The sequence below is a fragment of the Mesoplodon bidens genome (assembly GCF_964165515.1).
Source record: "Mesoplodon bidens genome assembly, chromosome: 18".
In the NCBI taxonomy this organism is placed as follows: Eukaryota; Metazoa; Chordata; class Mammalia; order Artiodactyla; family Ziphiidae; genus Mesoplodon; species Mesoplodon bidens.
This window is the reverse complement of record NC_138175.1, coordinates 38,724,244-38,747,714: the sequence shown is the minus strand read 5'-3', so window position 1 is coordinate 38,747,714 and position 23,471 is coordinate 38,724,244. Positions and strand designations below refer to the sequence as shown.

At 51.8% G+C, this 23,471-nt stretch overlaps 1 protein-coding gene across 1 annotated transcript in view; it reads left to right on the top strand.

Moving 5' to 3' along the window:
* LOC308606359 (dynein regulatory complex subunit 4-like) overlaps positions 1–23,471 on the top strand; it is a 70,705-nt gene that overhangs the window by 1,781 nt on the left and 45,453 nt on the right. Inside the window, exon 2 of the mRNA XM_081217129.1 lies at positions 22,426–22,627. Coding sequence (XP_081073255.1) covers positions 22,526–22,627 — 102 coding nt within the window. The 5' untranslated portion in view covers positions 22,426–22,525. The remainder of the gene's footprint in view (positions 1–22,425; positions 22,628–23,471) is intronic.

The following is a 23,471-nucleotide window of genomic DNA, read 5'->3' as shown; positions in this document are numbered from 1 at the left end:
CCCGGCAGCCCCCCCTCACCCCCCGCGTCTCTCCATCACCGCCGCCCCGATTCTGCGGGGACCCCCCCACCCACCCACCCCGGGCTCCCCTGCCCAAACCCGGCGCCCGGTGCCTCCCCGGCCCTCCCGCCAGCTGCCGGGGATACAATGGAGCGGCGGAAAAACGAGACCTAACGTCCCACGGGGGCGGGGGGCCCCCTCTCCTCCCCTCCCCTCGCCTCGCCCTGCTCCCTGCCTTTTGGGGAAGAAGAGGGCAATGGGGCAGCGGATGGTGGTTTCCCGGCCGGAGCTGGCGAGCCTTCCTCTCCCCCTCTCGCCCGTCCCCTGCGCTCCCTTCTCAGATCCCTCCGGGGGTGCCGGAGAGAAACAGGGCCTCCGGCATGCTGGGGAGGGATGGATGCGGAAGGAAGCCACTGGGTCTCCACCTCCCCACCGCCCCGAAACAATGAAAGGAGTTGACTTGGTCCCCCACCCCCCAGCAATGAAAGGAGTTGACCCCCGCCCCCGCTAGCTGGTTGTTCCCGGAGGGGGCCGCTACGGGGGGTGGGGGGAGAGGGAGGTGAGCCTTACCCCTGTCACCTGCGAGATTTGGGGCGGCCCCGCATCTCCACCCCCTCGGCCTAGCAATGGGAGGCACCAGGCCCAGCCCGGGCACCGCGCTCGGGTGGTGAGCTTTAGCCAAAGGCAGCCGTTTCCCTGTGGTGAGCCCGGACGAGCCGGGCCTGAGGCCTCCCCGGGCCCCTGCGGAGGGCGGCCGGGCCGCGGGCACCCGGAGGGAGGGATGGAGCAGGAGGGCGGAGGGATGGAGCCATCTGGTTTTCCCATCCCTCGCTGCCCCTCGGCTGCTTCTCCGGCTCCTGTCACGGGCGGCCGCGGGGAGACCAGGGACCGCGGTCTGCCCAGGCCTTGGTCCGCGGCCAGCGGCGAGCGGGGCGAGCAGCCGCGGGCGGTCTCGGGAGGCAGCGGTGATTGGAAGGCATGGCGGCTCCTTCCTCTCCGCACGCCTTTGTTTTGCTTTGTGGTTCTGAGCAGCTGAATTCCCGGGAGGTGGAGTCAGAGGCCGCTGTGTCAGCTGTCCCCGGAGGCCGGGGTGACAGGTCCCAGCCCTCTGGTGTACCCGGACCGGGGCTCCTGCCCGTGCTCGGCCTTCTGCCCGGACAGGCAGCCCCTTTTGTCACACAGCCCTCCGATAGTCTAGATCTGGGGATGTATTGAGGGTTTGCTTTTCCCTCACACCTCCTTTCCCAGGGCGCTTGTCAGGGAAACAGTTTTTAGAAACACCCCCAGACTTCACGGCCTGAGATTTCTGAGAAGTGCTCTGTGCTTTCACACCTCTCCCCTCGCCTGGGGTGGGGATGGGAGCCTCAGTCAACGCCGACCTGCTAGGGTGGTGGGAGAAGAGGGGAGGAGGACAGCTGAGGAGTCACCCCCTTCCCATGTGCCAGCGTCCAGTGAGACTTAAGGGGTGTGCTTAGCTACACCCCCCCTCCCCCAGAGCTCCCCCACTCCTGGAAGGTGGAAATAACATCTCCTACCCAGAGAGCATTAGGGATTGGCTACTGTTAGGTGCGCTACCCACTGGCCACCACCCGAGGAGGAAGTTGGGTCAGTTATGTGATTCCCATTTTGCAGACAAGCTAATGGAGGCTCAGAGAAGCTAAGTGACTTGCCCGGGGCCACACAGCCCCAATCTGTAACCGTCTCAAGTTTTTCCAACTCAGCTCAAAACTCTTAGGTTCTCCTGTACCCCTCTTTGGCAATTTGTCCCTTTGACTTCAGTTGAGTCTCAAATGTAGATAATACCAGGAAGGAGCCGCCGAATCCCCCCCACCCCCCAGCCCCCCGAGTGATCGTTTGGGGAAGGAGTAAGGAGCATCTGGAAGCTGGGCTGAGGGCAGGATGCTTTCACCTGTGGCTGGAGCAGAGCGTTTGCCTGCAGGAGCTGAGGATTGGAGGTGTGGAGTCAGGAGAAGGGGGGCCCCAGGCCTCGCTGGCTGGGGTTTGGGGGGCACTTGGTCGGTGGCCCCTCTGTCATCCTCTTCCTCTTCCATCTGAGCTGGGACTCAGCCCCGCTGGGCGGGAATCTGAGCTGCCAGGGACCTTCGTCGTCGCTCTGCCCTGTGACCCTCCGTGGCGCCGTGATGTAGCTGGCAGAGAACTCCCCTGTCCGTTCTCCCCTCGGCCTGGGTGGCAGACTCCCTGTCCCACTCTGTAACCTCAGGCACTAGATTCAACTCACCAGTCCTCAGTTTCCTCATCTGCAGGTGGGCATCAGTAGAGCTTCCTTAACTGACCTTGCGGTGACTGAAAGTTTTATCCAAGCGTGTTATTTTTATTTCTCCTTCAGCATACGGGGATATGGCAGGCCTGTAGGGTGGGGAGGAAAGTTGGGTGCTGGGTATTTTAGGGTGAATGGCAAAAGGCATCTACCTTGGAGGAATTCCCTGTGGTGGTGGGTGAGGGCAGGCAGTAAGTAAGGAGTTCCACTTTGGTGACCCTCCATCTCCAGCTCTCTGGGACCCCACCCCTTCAGCAGCCTCCAGCTCTCTGGGACCCCGCCCCTTCAGCACTTACTGGTGCCGAATACACATTTGGTGGCGGGGGGTGGGGCGGGAGAGGAGGAGGAAGGGCTGGGGAGGGCCCAGCTTACCCAGTGAGGCGGGCAATACGGGCGATCTTGCCATTTTACAGATGAGGAAACTGAGTCCAGCGGAAACCTGTTCCATGGCTGAGAGGGGACTCCAGCCCAGACTTCAGGGACGGGGGTGTGATTGGAGAGAAGCTAACACTTTGAGGGACACCCTGCAAATACCTTCCTGAGGTGACAGGCATCATAAGTAATCATAATTCCTGTGGGGTGGGGGCAGGAGGGGAGGGGCTGTAGGTCTCTCTAGGGTGAGTGCTTCCTGAAAGTTGGAACTGATTTTGGGGGGGCAGGGTGGCAGTGGAAAAGGGGGGAAGTGTGAGGCCCAAGAGTGACAGGCCTATGCCCCGCCCCCCTTTTTTGCCCGCTTCCTTCCCAGAGGCCTCAGGGGCCTTCCCCAACCTTCCCTGGGGATGTGGGGTCTTCCCCCTCTCCCCTCTGAGAGGCTGTGAAAGGGTCCAGGGGTCAGCACCAAGCCCAGGGGGCCTGGCAGGAGGGTCCTTGGGTGTGGTGTGGGTACCCCGGGGTCCTGGGGGGTCACCTTTGAGCCCCAGGCCCAGCCACCATCAGAGTTCCTGCCCGCTCTCCCAGCTCTCCCCCGTGGCTGTCTTGATTCCTTGTCTCAAGAATGCGGAGGGCTGCTGGTGGGGGGAAGTTAATTGGAAACAGGAAAACATGGCATTCCTTTCTAGCTGGCCTGGGCCTGGAAAGCAGTGAGGGGCTGCCTTTCTCCCTCTCCCGCCCTGCAGGGGAGAGGTGGGGGGGGAGCATGGTTCTCTCACCTCTGTCTCTTCGGGGTCTTTCCTCCACCAGGCTCCCTGACTCTTAGTGGAAACAGCAAGTTGCCTGTTTTACGTCCATGATGTAAAATGCTCTCCCACCAATCAGAATGACTTGCCCCCCTTTTTCACCAGGTCATATCCAAGTTTGTCCCCGCTCTCTGAGGGCGGAGGGCCTGTCTCAGTTGGCTCCCCAGCGTAGGATGTGTCACACTAGAGACACATGGGAAATGTTTGGTTGACTGGTCCCCAAGGATTCCCTCCTCCTTCCTTCCCTAGACTTCTCCCCTGCGTGGGGTACCACCAATAGAGTTTTATCCCCATTGACTGAAGCCTTTGTGTCTCAGTGGCATGCAAGATCCCCCAACGGGAAAAGAGAAGGTTTTCTAAGACATTTCTCGTTTGGTGACAGTTTTGTGTCCTGAGTTTGCAGGTATTCATGGTGGCGGGGGATCTGTTGGCAGGAGAAGCTGGAGAGAGGGCCTGTCTGTCTGTAATTGTTCCCGATTAAACTTCCTGAGGACCTACTGTGTGCCACGGACCTGGGGCCCAGTTATGATACTGGGACCCGATCCGGGAGAAGGCTCGAGAGAAGTGTTGTCTTCAAGGCTGCTGGGGGACTTTGATGCCTTCTGTCTGGGTGGTTTGCAAAGGCTCCAAGGGGGAAGCAGCTTCTTTCTCTCTCTTTTTTTCTAAGTGATACATCCACATGGGACAAATTCAAAACCTCAAACATAGTAAGTCTCCCCCTTTACCCTCCGGGGCATCCCTGGTCCCCCAACTCGCCTCCCCAGAGCACCACCTCAATCCTGATGTTCTGTGCGCACACATTTATATACCGGTGTATGTCTTAAAAAATATTTATTTTGCACAGATGGTAGCCCCCTCATCCCCGTCGTTGTGCACGTTGCTTTTTTCACTTCATCTCCCTGGGAGATGTGCACAATACATGGAGGCGTTTCTTTGGCTTCTTCTCAGCTGCATTGTATTCCTCAGTGTGGGCAAATCCTCCTTGACTCAACACGGATATGGAGGTGTTTCCTAAAGTTTCAGCGTGCAGAGCCAGAGGGCATGCATCCATTTGTCTTACTGGGAAGTGGGTATGCCAGCGGGGTGAACTCCTGGAGGCGGGATTGCTGGGTCAAGAGCCTGCGGTTTGTCATTCGGTCACTCTTGGGAGGCACCTGTGGAGCTGTATCTTGAAGGAAATCGTTTCCCCTCCTGTTCAAGTCATCCCACCCATCCATCCATTGTCTTTGCCTCTTGTGACCTCCTTGCCCCTTCCTTCCTGCCTGTGGCCTGCACCCTGTGCTTGCCACTTGGTGTAGAGGTCAAGGGTGGGGGTGCTGTTGATTCGAATCCCGGCTCTGCCGCTTGCTGGCTGAATGGATGCAGGCAGGGGGCTTGCTGGCTCTGGGCCTCACTTGTCCCCTCTGTTAAATGGGTTCACCTCAGTACCTACTTTTGGAAAGGTTGTCGTGAGGATTAAATAATACCCATCAAGGTGCATGGGTAGCCTAGCTGAGTCATTCGGTGGAGGTGTCATCTGTCATTCTATGGCAGTTCTGTCTCCTGGGGTGAGGAGCCCCTTAGTTCTGGGCTGTGAACCCCCTTACTGGCAGGCAGGGGAGGGAATGCTGGCTTTTGCACTTACCTGCAGCGTGACCTTGGGCAAGCGATCCTTTTCTGGGTCTCGATTTCCTTGTCTGTAAAATGGGCCCATGATGGCTCCCTGGCAGGTGGGCTGTGAGGGCCGAAGGAGGCACTGCCCTCCCCAGCCGGGCGTGCAGTAGCTGTTCGGGAAGGAGCATCTGATGTTGCTGTTATGTTCACTATGGTTACTGTTCTCCTGTGGGCCCCACGCTGACTTCGCCACTCTGAAAGCTCTCCATTGTCTTCCTGAAAGGCACATAGGGAACACTGTTGGCATTCTAAACCGCACAGCAGCGGAGGGCACAGGGCAGGCTGCTGCGGCGGCATGGCCCTGGGGACAGACAGGGCTGTCCTGCTCTGGGTCTCGCTTTCCTCATCTGGAAGAATGGCTGTGATGGGAGACCTACCTGTGTGCTCACGGATGTTCAGTGCTTAACACAGTGCCTGACATATCACAAGTGCTCAGAAAATGTCAGTGGCTGTGATGGTGGTGGTGGTAATGGTGATGGTGTTGGTGGTGATGATGGTCATGATGGTGGTGATGATGATGATGATGATGATGGAGAGAAATCTCCTGTGGAATTAGATACCTGCGTCCTTGCCTCCTTCCCCTAAAACCCCGGGCAGTCAATGTTGGCATTTTAATCAGAGGGAAGGTTCCAAGGCAATCAAATACCCTTTGGGCCTCAGTTTCCTCATCTGTAACAGAACTCATGGGGTCTTTGTGAAGCTTAAATGAGTGAAGATGTAGAAAGCTTTTAAGACAGGCCCCGGCTTGCAGGAGTGCGGTGAAAATTCACTTTGCTTGTTATTATTTTAATTTTTTATCATGGAAATTTTAAAGTACCTACCAAGAGTTGAGCGAATAAAATAATCAACCCCTGCGTACCCATCGCCAGCTTCACCAATTTTCTGCTGATCCCTCCTCCCACCCCCCCCCACCCCCCGCGCCACCCTGCACTTTCTTTTCCCTTTTCTGCTGGAGTACATCTAAGCAAATTCCAGATAGCATATCAGTTCAATTGTATCATTATCGTTACTAATGGTGTTATTATTTTTGGTATCCAGAATCTGTTTCATCACCTCCGGGTTCTATCCTGTTCTGTGCTGGAAGAGACATTAGGCCCATTTCATAGATTGGGGAAATCGAGGCTGCAGGCAGTAAACTTTGGTCAGGTTGTCCTTGATCTGTGTTCCCATCCTGTCTTGGCCAGCCCAGGCTTTGCACCTTGGTGGCTGTTTCTGATCACACGGGCTTGAGAATTTATGCCTGGATGTGGGTTCTGATATTCTGTGCAGAAATCACAGTCAGAGAAGGTGGGCCAGTGGCAGGGGGATGGACAGATGACCCCGGCAGTGAGGGGTTACTGGGTCAGCCGCCCAGGTTCGAGTCCTCTTTCTGCCCCTTCTAACCTTGTGACTTGGGGGCAAGTTACTTCCTTTCTCTAATTCCAGATTAGAGAACCAGAAGTACAGGAATAATAAATCGATGCTTCTTTCAAGAGCTTTTGCATCAGTTAAATCAGGTCCTGAGTGGAAAAGTGTTTTGCAAGTGCCTGGCTCAGAGTAAGCGCTCTGCAGAAGGTAGCAGTCACCATTGTCACTGTAGTTAGTTATCACTTCCGTGGAGGCTGTAACCAAACGCTCCTTCCAGGGGTAAGAGGGTCAGAGGAAGGGTTATATCCCTGGAGCCCCTGACCAGGCCTGGCTGCCTTAATCCCCCGCTTTTGCTCACTCCATCCTCTATAATTCTCCTTCAAAGTGTTTCTTGTCCTTCGAGGGGCTGGAGGGGGCTGTTGGCTTCTAGGAAACCACCCCCTCCCCCAGCCTCCTGTGTCCCCTATGTCCCATCCTGGCAGCCTTGGGTGCAGAGTGAGGGAGGACCATCTCTATGGCTGTGGGACCCTCGTTAATGACCCCTGGGGCCCTGGAGGGAGCCCCGGTGGCCTCCGCAGCTTGGAGGTGAAGGGCGGTCCATTTCTCCAGGACACCTGCAGATCAAAGGTGCCTGGAGCCCCCTTTCCAGAGGATGGATGCCGCCCTGCCTCTCGTCCACTATGTGGTACTGGGCAGGCTGTTGCTCACAGATGCTCATGGGATGATTGTGGCAGTTGGCTAGATTGTAACCTCCCTCCTGTCCTTCAGGGTCCCTCCTGTCCTTCAAGGCACCTCACCCATCTTCGAACACCAAGCCCTCCAGGCTAGGTGACGGGGGGCCCCCGGAAGAGTTCTCAGCTCTTTACCCTCTCAGGCCAGGCTCCCCTCGGCCTAGCAGGTTCTGGCCACAGTGGCCTCACTTCTCTCCCCAGAACATGCCCAGTGCCCTCCCGCTTTTGTGGACATGAATCGCCCCCCCCCTTTTTTTTTTTTTTGGCGGTACATGGGCCTCTCACTGCTGTGGCCTCTCCCGTTGCGGAGCACATGCTCCGGACGTGCAGGCCCAGCAGCCATGGCTCACAGGCCCAGCCGCTCCGTGGCACATGGGATCCTCCCGGACCTGGGCATGAACCCGCATCCCCTGCATCGGCAGGCAGACTCTCAACCACTGCGCCACCAGGGAAGCCCCCATGCATACCCTTTCACAGAAAGTTTTGTGTGTGTGTGTGTGTATGTGTGTATGTATTTCTCCCCCATCCTCTCATTGAGTATAATTGGCATACAATGAACTACACAGATTAAGGGTGCTTCTCCATGAGTCTTGCCAAACCATAGCAGCGTGTGTAATCCACACCCCATCGAGATCCAGAGCATTCGCATCGCAGCCAAAAAGTTCCTTTGTGCCCCTTCACCGTCAACACCCCCTCCCAGAGCAGCGGGTCACTGGCCCGCTGCTCGTTTATCCTGTTGTGGACCTGCCTTGCCTCTTCTTGAATCTCGCAGACCTGTGTGGTCCTTTGGGTTGAGCACCTCAGCTCAGCATCACTGTTTTGAGATTTAGCCTTTCTATCACTAAGCAGGAGTCCTTGGGAAGGCTTTACCTCCTTTCTCTCGGGAGAGAGAAATCTGCCCCCCCGCCCCCCCTTGAAGTCTCATCATCCCATTTGCCCCTCCCCTGGGTGCCCTTCCCAGCCTCAGCCTCCAGCCTAGGGAAGCTCTCCCATTTCACTGCTCCACCCCTCGTAGCCCCATTGGGATGTAGGTATCCCATGAGCTTTTCTTTAGGCCTGGCTTTCTCACTAGATTCTATAAACTACAGAAGGAGGGAAATGATGTGCCCCGTGTTCTCAGCTCCTGGTGTGCAGTAGGAATCCTGTAATGTTTGTTGCCTGACTCACTGACTGACTGAAGGATGGACATGTCACAGGCATGGAGAAAGGGAGCAGAGAGCCTGTGATTGCGGTCGCTATTCTGTTTCTTAAAAAGTGTGACCCTGGGCTTCCCTGGTGGCGCAGTGGTTGAGAGTCCGCCTGCCGATGCAGGGGACACGGGTTCGTGCCCCGGTCTGGGAAGATCCCACATGCCGCAGAGCGGCTAGGCCCGTGAGCCTTGGCTGCTGAGCCTGCGCGTCTGGAGCCTGTGCTCCGCAATGGGAAAGGCCACAACAGTGAGAGGCCCGCGTACCGCAAAAAAAAAAAAAAAAAAAAAAAAAAAAAAGTGTGACCCACCTGCTTCCAAAGCACCAAAAATGCCAATTTAGGGGTGCCATGCATCTCCTGGGAGTCCTGGTAGGTAGGGCCCGAGAGGCCCCCAGCCAGGCTCAGCTGCCTTCATTGCCCGCCCCCCCGGGCCCATCCCCCCACCACTTTTATCAAGCCCGACCCCTGAGTGGTTCCTTGGCTCAGGAAGCCCAGCCCTCAAAGCTGCAGGGCTCTGCCTGCAGTGGCAAAGCTCCACCGGCAGGCCCCTCACCCAGGACAGGCAGCCATGGGTCTCCCAACTGCACTTGACACTTGGTCCATGGACATTGCCCATCCTGCCCTAGCCACCTCCCCACTGCCCAGTACTCGCTCCCTAAGTGTCTTCAGAGACGGAGTGAATCAGGGCCCATGGGACAGGTCAGGACTGCCCACTGCTCATCAGGGAGACTGAGGCTGGAGGGGGGCGCTCAGGTGCTGCCCTCCTCAGTTCAGCCAGGACTGGAAGCCACACATGCTGTGTTCACACAAGCCATTTGCTGTAAGTTACGCCTCCTCTTACAGAGATGCTAAAATGGGCAAAGACTCAGGTCTCGAAGTTGATAAAAATGTCCGGGAAACTTCTGCTCCGTCTTTGCCTCTGGTTTCCGTGGCCCTTCCGGGCTGCCTGTGCTTTGCCACCTAAAGTCTCAAAGCTGTTCCGTGAGGAGCTGTTTTCCTTTGTCAGATTTCTGTCTCCTTAGCTGGACCAGCAGAATTCCCTGACATCTGCCCAGCCCTTGCCCGTCCCCGAGCCCATCCCCCTTCCACAGTCCTATTTTTTCTTTGCGACCTTTAAGGGGCAGGGAGCCGTGTCTGCATTGGTCACGGGGACACTGAGCCAACTTCTGGACCTGAAGAGCCCCCGGCCAGACTCTGTAGCAGAATAGGGAGATTTATTTAAGGGAGTTCCTAACAGAAGTCTGCTTTAAGCAAATGAACAGTAAAATATATATACCCACACACATACATTAATATATGTTACATATTATTATACTTTATGTAATAATTTAGTAGTAAATTTAAACTTAGCAGTATAATAGGCATATAGTAAATGTATATATTATATACACATATATGCAAATGCATATATATATATATATATATATATATCTGTATAAGATTCCCTTGTATTCCCATTCCCTTCCCTGGCCCAGTGCCCTGGCAAATTGTTCTGTGCCCTGGCAAATTGTTTGCTTTGTGTGGTGGATTTTTGCTTTCTACAGAGGATCCTGCTGTATTTCTCTTTCTGAGTCTTTTTCGCCGAACACCCGCTCTCAGGCCTCCTGTGTTGCTACTTGTGCATCTTGTCTGTTGCTTCTCCTTGCCGTGGGACTCTGTGCGGTGCAGTTTTCACGGTTTGCTTAGAATTTTCCCCAGGGCCAGACCCCCGGGTTGCCTTCCTTTCCCAGTTACAGTGAGAGGTGAAGTGCCTTGTCCAAGGTTACACAGCTAGCTGCTGGCAGAGCAGGGATTTGAATCCAGGCGCATCGTACTGGTTAATTCAGACCCACATAGCAGGCCTCCCTTGTGCCGGGCCTCAGAGCTCTGCACTCGGGACAGGGGAGGGGGGTAAACCCAAAACACACCATCCTCCCTGCAAGGTGAGATCAGTGTCTCAGGAGTGTCAGCTGGGCTGGTGGAGGCCAGGAGGAGGCATTGCTTCTGGGGTATGTTGGTGCATCAGGGCAGGCTTCCTGGAGGAGAGGGCTTCTGGGGGCAGGCTTTGGGCTCCATGCCATTTCTAGCAGAGAGAAACCTGGGATGCTTTGCACAAAGGCCAGTTGAAGCTTCACGGGGAAAGAGGACCCAGGACACTGGGGCTGAGATCTGGGGTGCTTTGGTTTTGTTGATGGGAGGTAAGGGAAGGAGGGAGTCCAGGATGATCCAAAGTCACTGGCCTGAGCAACTGAGTGAATGCAGGTGCCCTTTCTTGAGATGCTGTAGTGGTGTCTATAGTTTGGGGAACACAAACCCCAGAGAGTAAAGCTCCAGCACCCTCTCGGCTGGTGGTGAGGTGCAGACGGAATGAATGAATGAACTGGGGGCATCATGAGTGAGAGACGGTGACATGGAGTGATCACTGAAGTCCCAGGGATGGGGATGATTCCCCAGGGAGAGGACAGGAGAGGGTGGAGAGTCAACTTAGGCGGGCCACCCACGTGTAGGGAGGGGTGGGAGCTTCTTTGGCCAAAACAGAGAAAGGGAGGAGGAGCAGGATAAGGCAGGATCAGCGTCTCAGGAACAAAGGGGGAGAGTTTTTAGAAAGGTTTAACTTCCATGGACCTGAGGACAGGCTTCCTGGGTTGGATGAGGCTGTTGTGGAAGCAAAGGTTTCCTGGGTTTGATGGGTATGTAGGGGTGGAAGCCAGACTGGAATATGGTGAGGAGTCATGAGAGAAGGATGGCTTTGTGGATGGATGGATGGATGGATGGATGGACAGATGGACGGACGGAAGGCAGGCAGATGGAGTTCTTTGCAGCCAGAGATTGAAAAAAAAATCTTGCTACCCTTTATGGCTCCCTAGTGCCCTCAGGTGAAAGTCTAATCTCACCTCCCCCCACAGAGCCCCATTAGTCTGGCCTGGGCTTATCTCCCTGACCTCATCTCCTGCCCTTTCACCTTGCTTTCTTCCCACACCCAGCTTGTTCCTGCCTCCCCACCTTTGCCCTTGCCTCTACTTGCCGTGATCTTCTCCCATTCCTTCCTGTCTCTGGGCTCCTCGTCCTGTCCTGCAGGCCTCTGCTTAAATACAGCCTCCTCTGGGAAGCCTTCCTTGACGACCCTGTCCAACTTTCTCCATGTCACGCAGTTTGCTTCTGTGTGAGGATTCATCCCCCGGACCTGACTGGGAATGCGTCCAGACTCAGTATTCACTGCATGAGTGAGGGACCAGGCTTAGAGAGTTTTAGGATCTGAGCAGGCTTAGAGAAAAGGAAAGGAGCGAAGGAAGATTCTAGAAGAAGAGGGAGGAGGGGGGGTGCTGGGTTGGTCTCAAGAGTGAAGCTTCCTTACAGGTCAGGAGGTGAGGAAGAGAGGGGTGTGAAGCTAGAAGAAAGATGTTTGTGCAGTTGGGAAGGAGTTCAGGAGGCCAGTGCAAAGCTGCTTGGAGACAGGAGGGGGTGGCAGGAGGTGGGGGGCGGGAGAGGGGGAGGCCGGTGGTATTGCCAGCTGTTGGGAGGGCGAGAGCTTTGGCTGTCCTGCCCCAGCTGGGAGAGGCAGCCGCCTTTTATCTTTTCCAGGACAAGGTCTTAAGAGCACGAGGTGGTCCTTAGTGTGGGGGAAGGAGGGCTGAGGTCCTTTGGGGAACCTGCTCGGAGGCCTCCGACCTTTCCCCCAGAAAAACGCATGCTTGACTCTACATCGCAACCTTTGGCGGAGGATTTCAGGGGTGTTGTGGATCCAGTTAGGAGCTTTCCACAGCTCATGACCGTAGCAACAATAATAATAACAGCCCACACGGCCATGGGCACCAGTCTAGGGCCCTCACAAGTCCTGACTCCGTTACTCACGTTAGGACCTTAGGAGGTAGGTGCAGTGAGCATCCCCATTTTACAGATGAGGAAACTGAGGCACTGGGCGGTTAAGTGACTTGCCCAGAGTCACACATCTGCTAAAGGGTATACTGGGGATCCCCCACCCCACCCTGGGGGTCGCAGTCTGGCCCCAAAGCCCAGGCTTTTAGCCATAAAGCCTCACTGTTTGCTTGTTACAGGGACCAGGACTGAAAGCCCACAGTCAGGAAGTTGCCTTTGCCCCGCCCCCTCCACTCTGCTTTTTGCCCTGGGATCCAGCTTGGGTCTCAGCTTAGCCAGTGGAGGCCCCGGCTCAGCAGGGTGCTGTCCCACCCTCCTCTTTCCCTTTTTACCCTCCGTGGTGTCTTCATTAACATAACTGTGGCGCCCCCAGCTTCCTCGGATGTGTTTGTGAGTTTGTGAGGGAACCCCGGTGGGTGACTGACAGGGAGATCTGCAAGGAAGGGGTCAGGACCCCGGAGGCAGATCTGGCCTGGAGGCAGCTGTGGGACTTGGAGCAGGGGCCCACCACCTCTCGCAGCCTCAGTTTCCCCATCAACGAGGGGGGGGGCCTGATGCCTTCCTCTCGGAGGTTTCATAGATGACGTCACATGTCAACAGATGTGCTGCAAATTTATGGCAGTAAGCAGCTTCCGAGGTGTGTCAACATTCAGAATATTTCAGACCACAGCGCAGGCTGCAGTGAGGTGGAACAGCCCTCAGCCAGGCAGGGCAGCTCCCCTTCCCCAAATAGGCTAAAGATTTCTGCAGCAAATACTATTCCTGCTGCTAATATATCTGTGGCTGTTCTACACTAAGAAGGATACATAAGGATAGTCATTGCAGGTTAGCTTATGCCCCACAATGAGTAAAGGGGAAAACAAAGGGATGGTTTTTAGAGATTTTTGGAGGTTGGAATTGCAGATATGGGGTTGTAGATCGAGATGATCTGGGACATGGTGGGATGTCTGTGGCGTTTCATTGAGATAAGGTACCACCTGTCACTTAATAAGCCCGTTGTAAGTGCTGGCTGCTGTTATTATCACTGACCAGCCTTTAGTCTGTACCTACTGAGTCTGTGCAGACAGATTGGGCTGTGTTGCAGAGCAACAGTTTCTCAAACTTGAACGTGCACACGAATCCCTTGGGGAGCCTGTTCAAATGCGGGGTCTGATTCAGCGGGTCTGTGGCAGGCCTGAGACTCTGCATTTCTAGCAGGCTCCCAGGGGACACTGAGGCCGCTCCTTTGAGTAGCAAGGGGTAGAGTGGTTTCCGGACGATTTCCGAGTTGCTTCAAGGGCCCTGCACTGGATGCGGAGGCTAAGATCAGATTCCTTAACTCTTTGGGGTTTGCCAGTTTGAGGGCAGATCTGTATGAATTAATTCAACACGGAAAAAAGTCATATATAACACTATGAAAGTCTTTTCACTGTCCCCTTGTCCTGCCCTCTCCAGAGGAGCCCTATGTGAGGAGTTTGGGTGCATTCTTTCTACCCCTCTATTCTGTGCATACATTTTTTTCCTCTTGCTCACACGTACCATATGAATTATTCTACACCTTGCTTTTTAACTTGAACAAATGTCTTAGAATTATTTCCATGGCAGCAATCTAGAGCTCCACTCTTTTTTTTTTAATTGAAGTATAGTTGATTTACAATGTTGTGTTAATTTCTGCTGTACAGCAAAGTGATTCAGTTATACATATATATTTACATTCTTTTTCATAGTCTTTTCCATTGCGGTTTATTACAGAATATTGAATACAGTTCCCTGTGCTATACAGTAGGACCTTGTTTTTTTTAAAATATTTATTTAATTAATTAATTTATTTATTTTTGTCTTTCTCGGGTCTTAGTTGTGGCACATGAGATCTTCACTGTGGTGCATGGGCTTCTCTCTCCAGTTGTGGCACGCGGGCTCCAGAGCACGTGGGCTCAGTAGTTGCGGCGCACGCGGGCTTAGGTGTGGTGTGCGGGCTTAGTTGCCCCAAGGCATGTGGGATCCTAGCTCCCTGACCAGGGATTGAACCCACGTCCTCTGCACTGGACAGCAGATTCTTAACCACTGGACCACTAGGGAAGTCCCCAAGAGCTTTTTTTGTTGTTGTTGTTGTTTTTGTTTGTTTGTTCTTTTGTTTTTTAAGGTTTTTTTTTTTTTTGGCTGCACTGTGCCGCACGTGGGATCTTAGTTCCCCAACCCGGGATCAAACCCACATCCCCTGCATTGGAAGCACAGAGTCTTAACCACTGGACTGCCGGGGAAGTCCCAGGACCTTGTTGTTTATCCATTCTGTATATAATAGTTTGCATCTGCTAATCCCAAACTCCCAATTCGTCCGTCCCCCACCCCTCCCCCCAGAACCCGTTCTTTTAGCAAACTAAAGGAGGAGTAGTAGTCCATAATTTATTTAACCTCTGCTCTATGGATTTTTTTTTTTTTTGGTTCCAACTTTTACTGTGAGCCTATATATGTCTTTATATTTAAAGTGTGCTTACATTTAAAGTGTGTCTCTTGCAGACAGCAAATAGTCTATATCCTTTTGATGATTGGAATGTCGAGACCAGTGCTGTCCAGTAAGAAAATCCTAGCCACTTATACGTTACTTAAAATTTTCTAGTAGCCACAGGAGAAAGAAATAGGGAAAATTAATGTGAATATATTTTATGCAACCTGTTATATACAGAATACTATTATTTCAACACGTAATCAGTCTAGAAGTCACTAATGAGATATTTTACAGTCTTTTTTATTGTGGTAAAATGCACGTGACATAAAATTTCCCATTTTCACCATTCTTAGGTGCACAATTCAGTGGCATTATGTATATTTGCAATGTTGTGTACCGTCACCGCTCTCCATTTCCAGAACTTGTTCATCCTTCCAGACAGAAACTCTGTGCCCCTTAAACAATAATTCCCCATCCCCCTCTCCCACCACCTACTGGTAACCTCCATTCTACTTTCTTTCTCTATTAATTTGACCACTTCTTCCTCATATAAGTGGAATCATACAGTATTTATCCTTCTGTGTCTGGCTTATTTCACTTACCGTAATGTCTTCAAGGATAGTCATCACATTCGTAGCATCTATCAGAATTTCCTTCCTTTTTAAGGCCGAATACTATTCCATTGTCTGAATAGACCACACTGTGTTTATCCATCCAATAATAGACAGACACTTGGGTTATTTCCACCTTTTGGATATTGTGAATAGCGCTGCTATAAACATTGGCATACAAGAATCTGAGTCTGCCTTCAGTGCTTTTGGATATACACCTAGGAATGGAGTCGCTTCGTCATCTGGTAATTCTCTTTTTAACTTTTTGAGGAATCACTGTTGTCCACGGTGGCTGCACCATTTCACATTGCCACGAGTAATGCACAAGGGTTCCGATTTCTCCACATCGTCGCCAACACGTGTTGTACAGTGTTTTCCGCCTTCCACCCCGCACTGAGTTTTTGAAATCCAGTGTGTATTTTCCACTCAGAACATCTTATTGGACTAGCTCCGTTCCCAGGGCTGGGCAGTCACACGAGGCCTCTCTGAGTGGACGGTGCAGGGTTAGACCATTCGTATTTGCCCTCATTACTGATGTGGCTGCATTGAAATCTTCTGTCTTACTGTTCATTTTTGGTTTATCTCTGGTGTTCTTTGTTCCTTATTCTCTCGTTTCCTGCCTCCTTTAGATTAATTGAGTAATTTGGCCTTCCATCTTATCTCCATTAGGAGCTGATTCATGCTACCTCTTTATTACCCTAGAGTTTCCATTCTGCATCTTTGACCAGGACCTGGGCTCTGATCCTGAGTGAGATGGGAGCCATGGCAGGCTTTTGAGCAGGGGAGTGACCCGACCTGGCAGTTTTGTATCCACACCTGCAGTTGCTTGTGCAGGAGCGTTTCTACTGGCCAGATTCCTGGAAGAGGACTTGCTAAGGCAAAGGGAAGCGTGTGCTGAGGTTTGAGGAGGCCCTGGCAAATGGCATTCGAGAAAGGCCTCACTGTTCTCATCCCTTGCAAAGAGCAGCCAGAATTTACCGAGTGACTGCTTGGTGCCAGGCCCTAGAGATGCTGGCGAGAATCAGCCCAAGTCCTGCTACTTAAATAACTCTTGGTCCTGGAAACGCAGGGCAGTCTCTGGAGTGGCCTCTGAGCTCAAAGGAAGGTGAAGCTTTCAGAGGAACCAAAAAAGGAGAGGCCAGAGGCTATTCTAGGTGGCAGAAGGTGGCCTGGCACAGCCCTGCTGTGAGCTCTGGCTGGACCAAGAAGTGGAGTGTATTGGCCTGGAGACTGCGTGTGTTGGCCCCCCATCCATGTGGGACATATCGAGGTACAGCTAAGGAGTAAAATAATAGCACCTCCCCCTTGGGGCTTCTCTGGGAGGGTTCAGCAGGAAGCAGATAGCACATGGTTGTTGTTTGGCTAACTTATCCCCCCTTGGAGGGGATCTGTATCAGGGACGGGGCAGCCTGACCTAGGGACAGGCATGATCCATGCTTTGGACATGTTTAGGCCCTGTGCCAGATAGACTTGGACTTGGAGCCCCAGCTGTCTCCTTCTTCAGGCCAGCTGCGCCAGGCCTCTGTTAAAAGAGTATACATAACATTAGAAGCTGCTTCTCAGGAGAGTGATGAGGGTCAGGCAATGAGACGGTCACCACATGGAGCGCAGGGGCCTCCTGGACCAGAGTAGGGTTCCATGAAGGTTAGCCACTATTATTATTATTGCTGCTGCTGCTGTTGTCATTGTTGTTGATTTAAGGCTTATAGGCAACAGCCAGATCCTTCCAGACCCGCCCCCCCAGGACTGAGACCCCTGGAGAAGTGAGGTCAGTTGCTCAGGGTCAGGAAATTGCAGAGCAGGGATTTGAAGCCAGGTGTGTCTGACCTGAGCTCAGGGGCTCCCCGCTTCCAGGCCTTGGGGGAGCCTTGGGCTTAGCACAAAGACTCTTCCCTTCTTAGATCAACCAGCGAGCAAGGCGTGCTATCACAGTGACACCACCTCCATCAGTGATGATATCGGCAGCTCGCCCGCTGTGACTCAACAGGCAGCAGGACCTGACCCAAAGCCAAGCTATTCGTAGTCTGTCTTTGCTCTCCATGTGAATATTCATACATTTGGCTGCAGAAATATTAGTGTTTGATTACTGGGTGGCGTCTCAGAGCTGGTTGTGGGTGTTCCGCCATAGACAGGTGCGCATCCCAGCACCTGGCAAAGTCTGGAAAACAATCTGCTTTTCGGAAAGCATCTCCCCTCAAAGGTTTCGAATAAAGGCTCTTGGACCCCTTAGAATATATATTCTGTCTCGCGCTTGCCCACCCCCCAGGGTGCGTGTTGCCTGTACTGTTTGGCGACGTTGGATGGTGTTTACTATTCAGATTCCGCGCTCCTTGCTAGACGATGCAGAACGAGCCGCCGCATCGGGCCTTCATGGGCTCCAAAGGCCAGGAAGCCGGGTGGGTGGTAGGAGTGGGCAGGGAGGCTTCTGGAAGCCTGTTCCCTGAAAGCTGGGAGCCTGGAGGCTGTGTTGCGCTGTGACTGGTGATGAGGGAGGAAGGGGGCACGTGATGATGGGCCAGACTGGGGCCTGCCCTGTGACAGGATGCTCCTGCGCAGCTGGACACTGTGTCAAGGGAACCAAGAGAGAAGCCAGGCCCTGGAAATGGGCAGGAGAGGAATTAAGGGCAGATTTTATTCACTTTTGTCTCCAGCCTGTCCCGCTCTACCGAGCCCTCCTCCACTGGGTTGTTTCAGAGGCACCTCAAACTTAACACATCGGACCCCTCAACCCCACCCCCCAAGCAAACAAGCAAAAGTAAAGCCTGCCCCCTCCAGTTTGTCACCATCTCGGTCCATTCTCCCAGTGGCCTGGGTCAGGTACTTTGACATCATCCTTGACTCTTTTTTTTTCTCTCTCTTTTTAAATTTTATTTATTTATTTATTTATTTATTTATTTATGGCTGCTGCTCAGCTTGCGGGATCTTAGTTCCCCAACCTGGGATCAGACCCAGGCTGCAGCAGTGAAAACGCTGAGTCCTAACCACTGGACCTCCAGGGAACTCCCAATTTTAATTTTTCTTATTGTGATAAACAACGCATGACATAAAACTTACCATCTTAAGCCCTTTTTAGTCACATTGCTGTGTGGATGCCCCTTATCCTTCTGTCTTCTGCACCCCGTCAGTCCAGCAGTGTAGCCTGTGAGCTCTGCCTGTGGAAGATCTCCACCGTCTGGCCTGTCTCCCCACCCCCGCTGCGCCCACCCCGGTCCAGCCACCATCACCTCCTGCCTGGACCATCTCAGTCTCCTCCTCCTGGGGCTCCCTCCATCCCCTGCCCCCCACCGGCTATTTCCCTCACTCAGCCAACCAGACCCTGTTGTAACCTGAGTCAGCTTATGGCCCTTCTCTGCTCAGAGCCCTCCCGTGCTGCCCAAGAACTCTGCTCACCAATGCACTAACCACTGGGTGAGTGTCAGTGTTAAAAAAAAAAAACAACACACTGGATTTCAAAGGCTTCGAAGGAAGGGGGAAAAAGTCAGTTCCCCATTAATACTATTTTTATATTGATGACACGTTGAAATGATCGTGTTTGTATATATCATATTACATAAAATGTATTCTTGAAATTAACATACGTTAAATTCACCTCTTCTTTCCACTAGAAAATTTCGAATGACATATGTGGCTTGCATTGCCTTTCTGGGGGGCAGCACTGGTTTAGAAGGCACCTCCCCTATTGGGTTGTCGGAGGGGTGAATGAATGAACATATGTAAAGCTTTGAGGACAGTGCCTGATACATCTAATGCAACATGTTAGCTGTTATTGCTTTTATTTTTTAGATAGTTAAATGCTAGGATATTTTTTTAAATTATTTTTAATTTTATTCATTTATTTTTGGCTGTGTTGGGTCTTTATTGCTGCGTGTGGGCTTTCTCTAGTTGCGGTGAGCGGGGACTACTCTTTGTTGCGGTGCACAGGCTTCTCATGGCGGTGGCTTCTCTTGTTGTGCAGCACGGGCTCTAGGCGCACGGGCTTCAGTAGTTGCGGCACGCGGGCTCAGTAGTTGTGGCTTACGGGCTCTAGAGCACAGGCTCAGTAGTTGTGGCACACGGGCTTAGTTGCTCCGCGGCATGTGGGATCTTGCTGGACCAGGGCTCAAACCCGTGTCCCCTGCATTGGTAGGCGGATTCTTAACCACTGCGCCACCAGGGAAGTCCTGTTACTGCTTTTTAACTGTGGGAAAATGTGCATACCATAACATTGACCATTTTCACCATTTTTAAGTGTCCAGTTCAGTGGCACTACGTACGTTTATGGTGTTGTGCAGCCATCATCTGTATCCATTTCCAGAACTTTTTCGTCATTCCAAACAGAAACTCAGTACCCATGAAACAATAACTCCCTGTTCTCCCCTCCCACCAGCCCCTCGTAACCTCTCATCTACTTTCTGTTTCCATGAATTTGCCTATTTTATGCACCTCATTTAAAATTTTTTAAATTTAATTTAATTTTTTTAATCTTTTGGCTTCACCCTGCGGCATGTGGGATCTTAGGTCCCTGGCCAGGGATGGAACCCGTGCCCCCTGCAGTGGAAGCACAGAGTCTTATCCACTGGACCGCCAGGGAGGTCCCGTATGGTCTCATTTAAATGGAATCATACCATATTTGTCCTTTTGAGTCTGAGTTATTTCACTTAGCATAATGTTGCCAAGGTTCATCGATAATGTAGCACGTATCAGAATTTCATTCCTTTCCAAGACTGAATAATACATCCAGTGTGTGGCTGTACCGCATTTTGTTTCTACACCCCTCAGGTGATGGGCACGTGGGTCGTTTCTGCCTTTTAACTGATATTATTTTTAGTTCATGATCTGACCCCTGGCTTTCTATCTATCTATCTAACCTCATCTCCCACTAACTACTCTCCCCCTTACTCACTCCGCTTCAGCCTTACTGGCCTCCTTCCTTGACTCAGACACGTATCCACCTCAGGGCCTTTGCACTTGCTGTTCCTCTGCTCCATGATTCCCTCCCTCCCCTCCTCAATCAAGCCTGCCTTTATTACTCTAGTTAAAATTACAAATACCTTGTCCTTCTTTTTCATTGCTTTTCCTCCACAGCACTTAGCAACTTCTGACATAATATTTATTTTACATTTATATTGATCTTACATGTCCTAATCTTTTATAACATTTGTATTTTAAATATGATAAATAATTCTATACATGACATATATTCTAATATCTATTAAATATTTATTCAATAAATAAAAGCTAAATACATGTAAATTAAATATTTGTAAGTACTTAGTATAATCTGTTATATTGTTCTTTCTTTGTTTCCCTCCTTACTCTCCTCAAAAATGTAAGCTCCACGTGAACAGGGATCTTTGTTTTGTTCACAGGCATCCCTCCAGCTTCTAGAACAGAGCCTGGCATGCAGCACATATCCCAAGCCTTAATTGCTGAATGGCTGGATATTTCGTGAATGAGGAACCCGGGAGGATGTGAAGGAGCCAAAAGAAAGTGTGTTAATCGGGGAGAGGGGAGGAAGTTGGGAAGAGCAGAAAAAGGGCCCCGAGGCTTAAAAGCTGGTGTGATCAGGCCCTGGGTGAGTGTGAGGGACACTAGGGAACAGGCTGGCAGAAGAGACACAGTGCGTGCTTTGGGGGTGGTGGAGGTCTGAGCTTTGCCTGAAATGTGGTTCCCTCATTTGCTGGGTAACCTTGAGTCAGTGACTTGTCCTCTCTGGGCCTCATTGCCTCATCTGTAGAAAGGGAGAAGAGCAGCTGTTCGTTCATGAATGCGACATGAACATACATATTTCCTGCATTCCTGCCATGTGCCGGGCACTGTGGTAGATGAGGCAGGCAGCGTCCTCACCCTCATTGATCTATTCCAGGCCCCCACCTCCAGGGTCATGTAGAATTAAGCACTGTGGTGGCCTGTGGTGAACCGCAGTTCCCGTCGTCAGGTTAGCTGTAGGCTTCAGCTTTCCTCTTCGGTAAGGTAGGGATAGAGGTACCCACCGTGCGTGGTTGTCATGGAAGCCCGGTACCCCGTGTATGGTAATGGTGATTTCTAAATGAGGGCTTTGTTATTGGTGTGGTCTTGGGCTTGAGATGCAACTTGGAACCTTCATCATTGAGCTTATGTTTCTTTTCTTTTCTTTTTTTTTCTGGACCACGCCACACAGCTTGCGGGATTTTAGTTCCCCGACCAAGGGTTGAACCTGGGCCCCCCCAGGCAGTGAAAGCGCTGAGTCCTAACCACTGGACCGCCAGGGAATTCCCATGGAGGTTATGTTTCTTTTCTAAATATGAACTTGGCGTGGCTTAGAACGCATTTTGTGGATGCTAAATCTCTGGCCTTGGACGTGACCCTGATGCTTCACTAGGCTTTTCTGAGTTGGGCACATGTGCTGTTCTGTGAGGCGTCCAGAGACTCAGTTTCCTCTCCTCTCCTCTCTGGAACTTCAGCAAAAGATTCTTCATTCAGCGGGCTGCTGAGTTAACCAACCTTCATTTGGGGGGGGGGGGTGTAAGTTAGCACAGGTCATGCTAGCTGCTGTAACAAATAAGCCCTTTATTCTCAGTGGCTTCAGTGTACTAAATGGCTTCAAAGCATTTTTCTCACACATGTTATAGACCAGTGAGGGTGTTTCTGGTGGGGCAGCCTCATGTGAACTCATTGAGAGAACCAGACTCCTTCCCTAGAGTGTCTTTGCCCTCCCTAAGGCTGTGGAGTCCACTTTAGATGAAAAAGTGTGGAGGGATGTCTTTTGTGCCAGGCCTGGAAAGTAGGAATGTGAATGTCACTTCCAAGTACATTCTGTTGGCCAGAATTCAGTCATGTGACCACACCCAGCTACAAGGGATGCTGGGAAATATAGTCCAGGGAAAGAAAATGGTTGGGAGAAACATCAGCAGTCTTCACCATAGTGGGTGTGTATTTGTAGATGCCCGGGTGGCCAGTGGAATGAGTGGGAAGGTCTCAGATCTATGGGAGGAGGCATCTGGATTAGCTGTTTTCCTGACCTTTGGACCTGCAGTCTCTGATAAGACATATATATTTCACACCATGATCCAGGAGGGATACACACACACACACACACACACACACGAAACAAAGTTTTGTGGAATACTTAGCTAAACCACCTTTGAGTCATTCAATCTGTTTTTTCAATTTTACTCTGTTCTTTTTCCTTCATTTGTTTCAGTGATGGTTGAGACTCACTATACTGATTTCATCACTGCTCAAATTTTCCAACTCACAATTTGAAAAGCACTGAAAATGAAAGTAGAAATGTGAGGAACCGTATGGGCAACTTCTACACTCCTGAGAGAGTACCACCTCAGTTCCCCATGTGTCCCAAGCCCAGTTCCAGAAACGCGTTGGAGGCATTGGGGCAACTCTGGAAGGTTAGAACACTTAGGACAAAATCTACTGGCTTCCCATGCTTACTGCCCCCCCTCCCCCCGCCCCAGCTACTTCTCTGATGTCCTTCCCAGCGCCCTCCCCCCACCTCACAGTGATCTAGTTGTTCTTGGTGCCTGTCAGGCACATTCCTGCCTTAGGGCCTTTGCACTCACTGTTCCCTCAGCCTGGGATGCTTTTCCCGCATCTATTTGCACGGCTCCCTTCATTTCAGTCTCTGCTTCAGTGTCACATGTATTGACCACCCTGTTTTAAAAGTAAAGCCTCCCCTTCCCCATCATTCCCTTATCCTGCTTTTTGAGCTCCTCCTGGCCACTTGCCACTAGCCAATATCACGTCGTAGATGACTTTGTTTACCAATTTATGGTTTGCTTCTTCCAGGAGAATTTAGCTCTATGAGGGGTCTCCCAGGGCCTGGGGCATAGTGGGTGTTCACTGAATATTTGTTGAGTGAATGAATGCACATGTTTTGGTTTTGTGGTTTTTTCTCCTTGCCCAGTGGGAAAGCAGCTTCCTCTCATCAGCATTTTGGGGAGGTGAATTGTCCACCGGGTGTTGTAAGAGAGGGTCTGGGTGGGGGTCGGGTGGGAGGGAGAGAACCGAGCTGGGAAAGCTGTTCCCAGGAATTCTGTGGAATCAATAGCTTGGTTGCTTGACGTGAGAACAATAATAATCTATAGAATATAGATTATTATTTCATAAAAGAATTGCTTAGGAACTGTGTGGGTTTTTCTGTCCCCCCTGCTGAAATAACAGTCCTAAATCTCACCTCCTAACCAACTTAATCTCCCAAGGCACCGCAGAGCATGGTGGGGCAGAGGGGGGGTT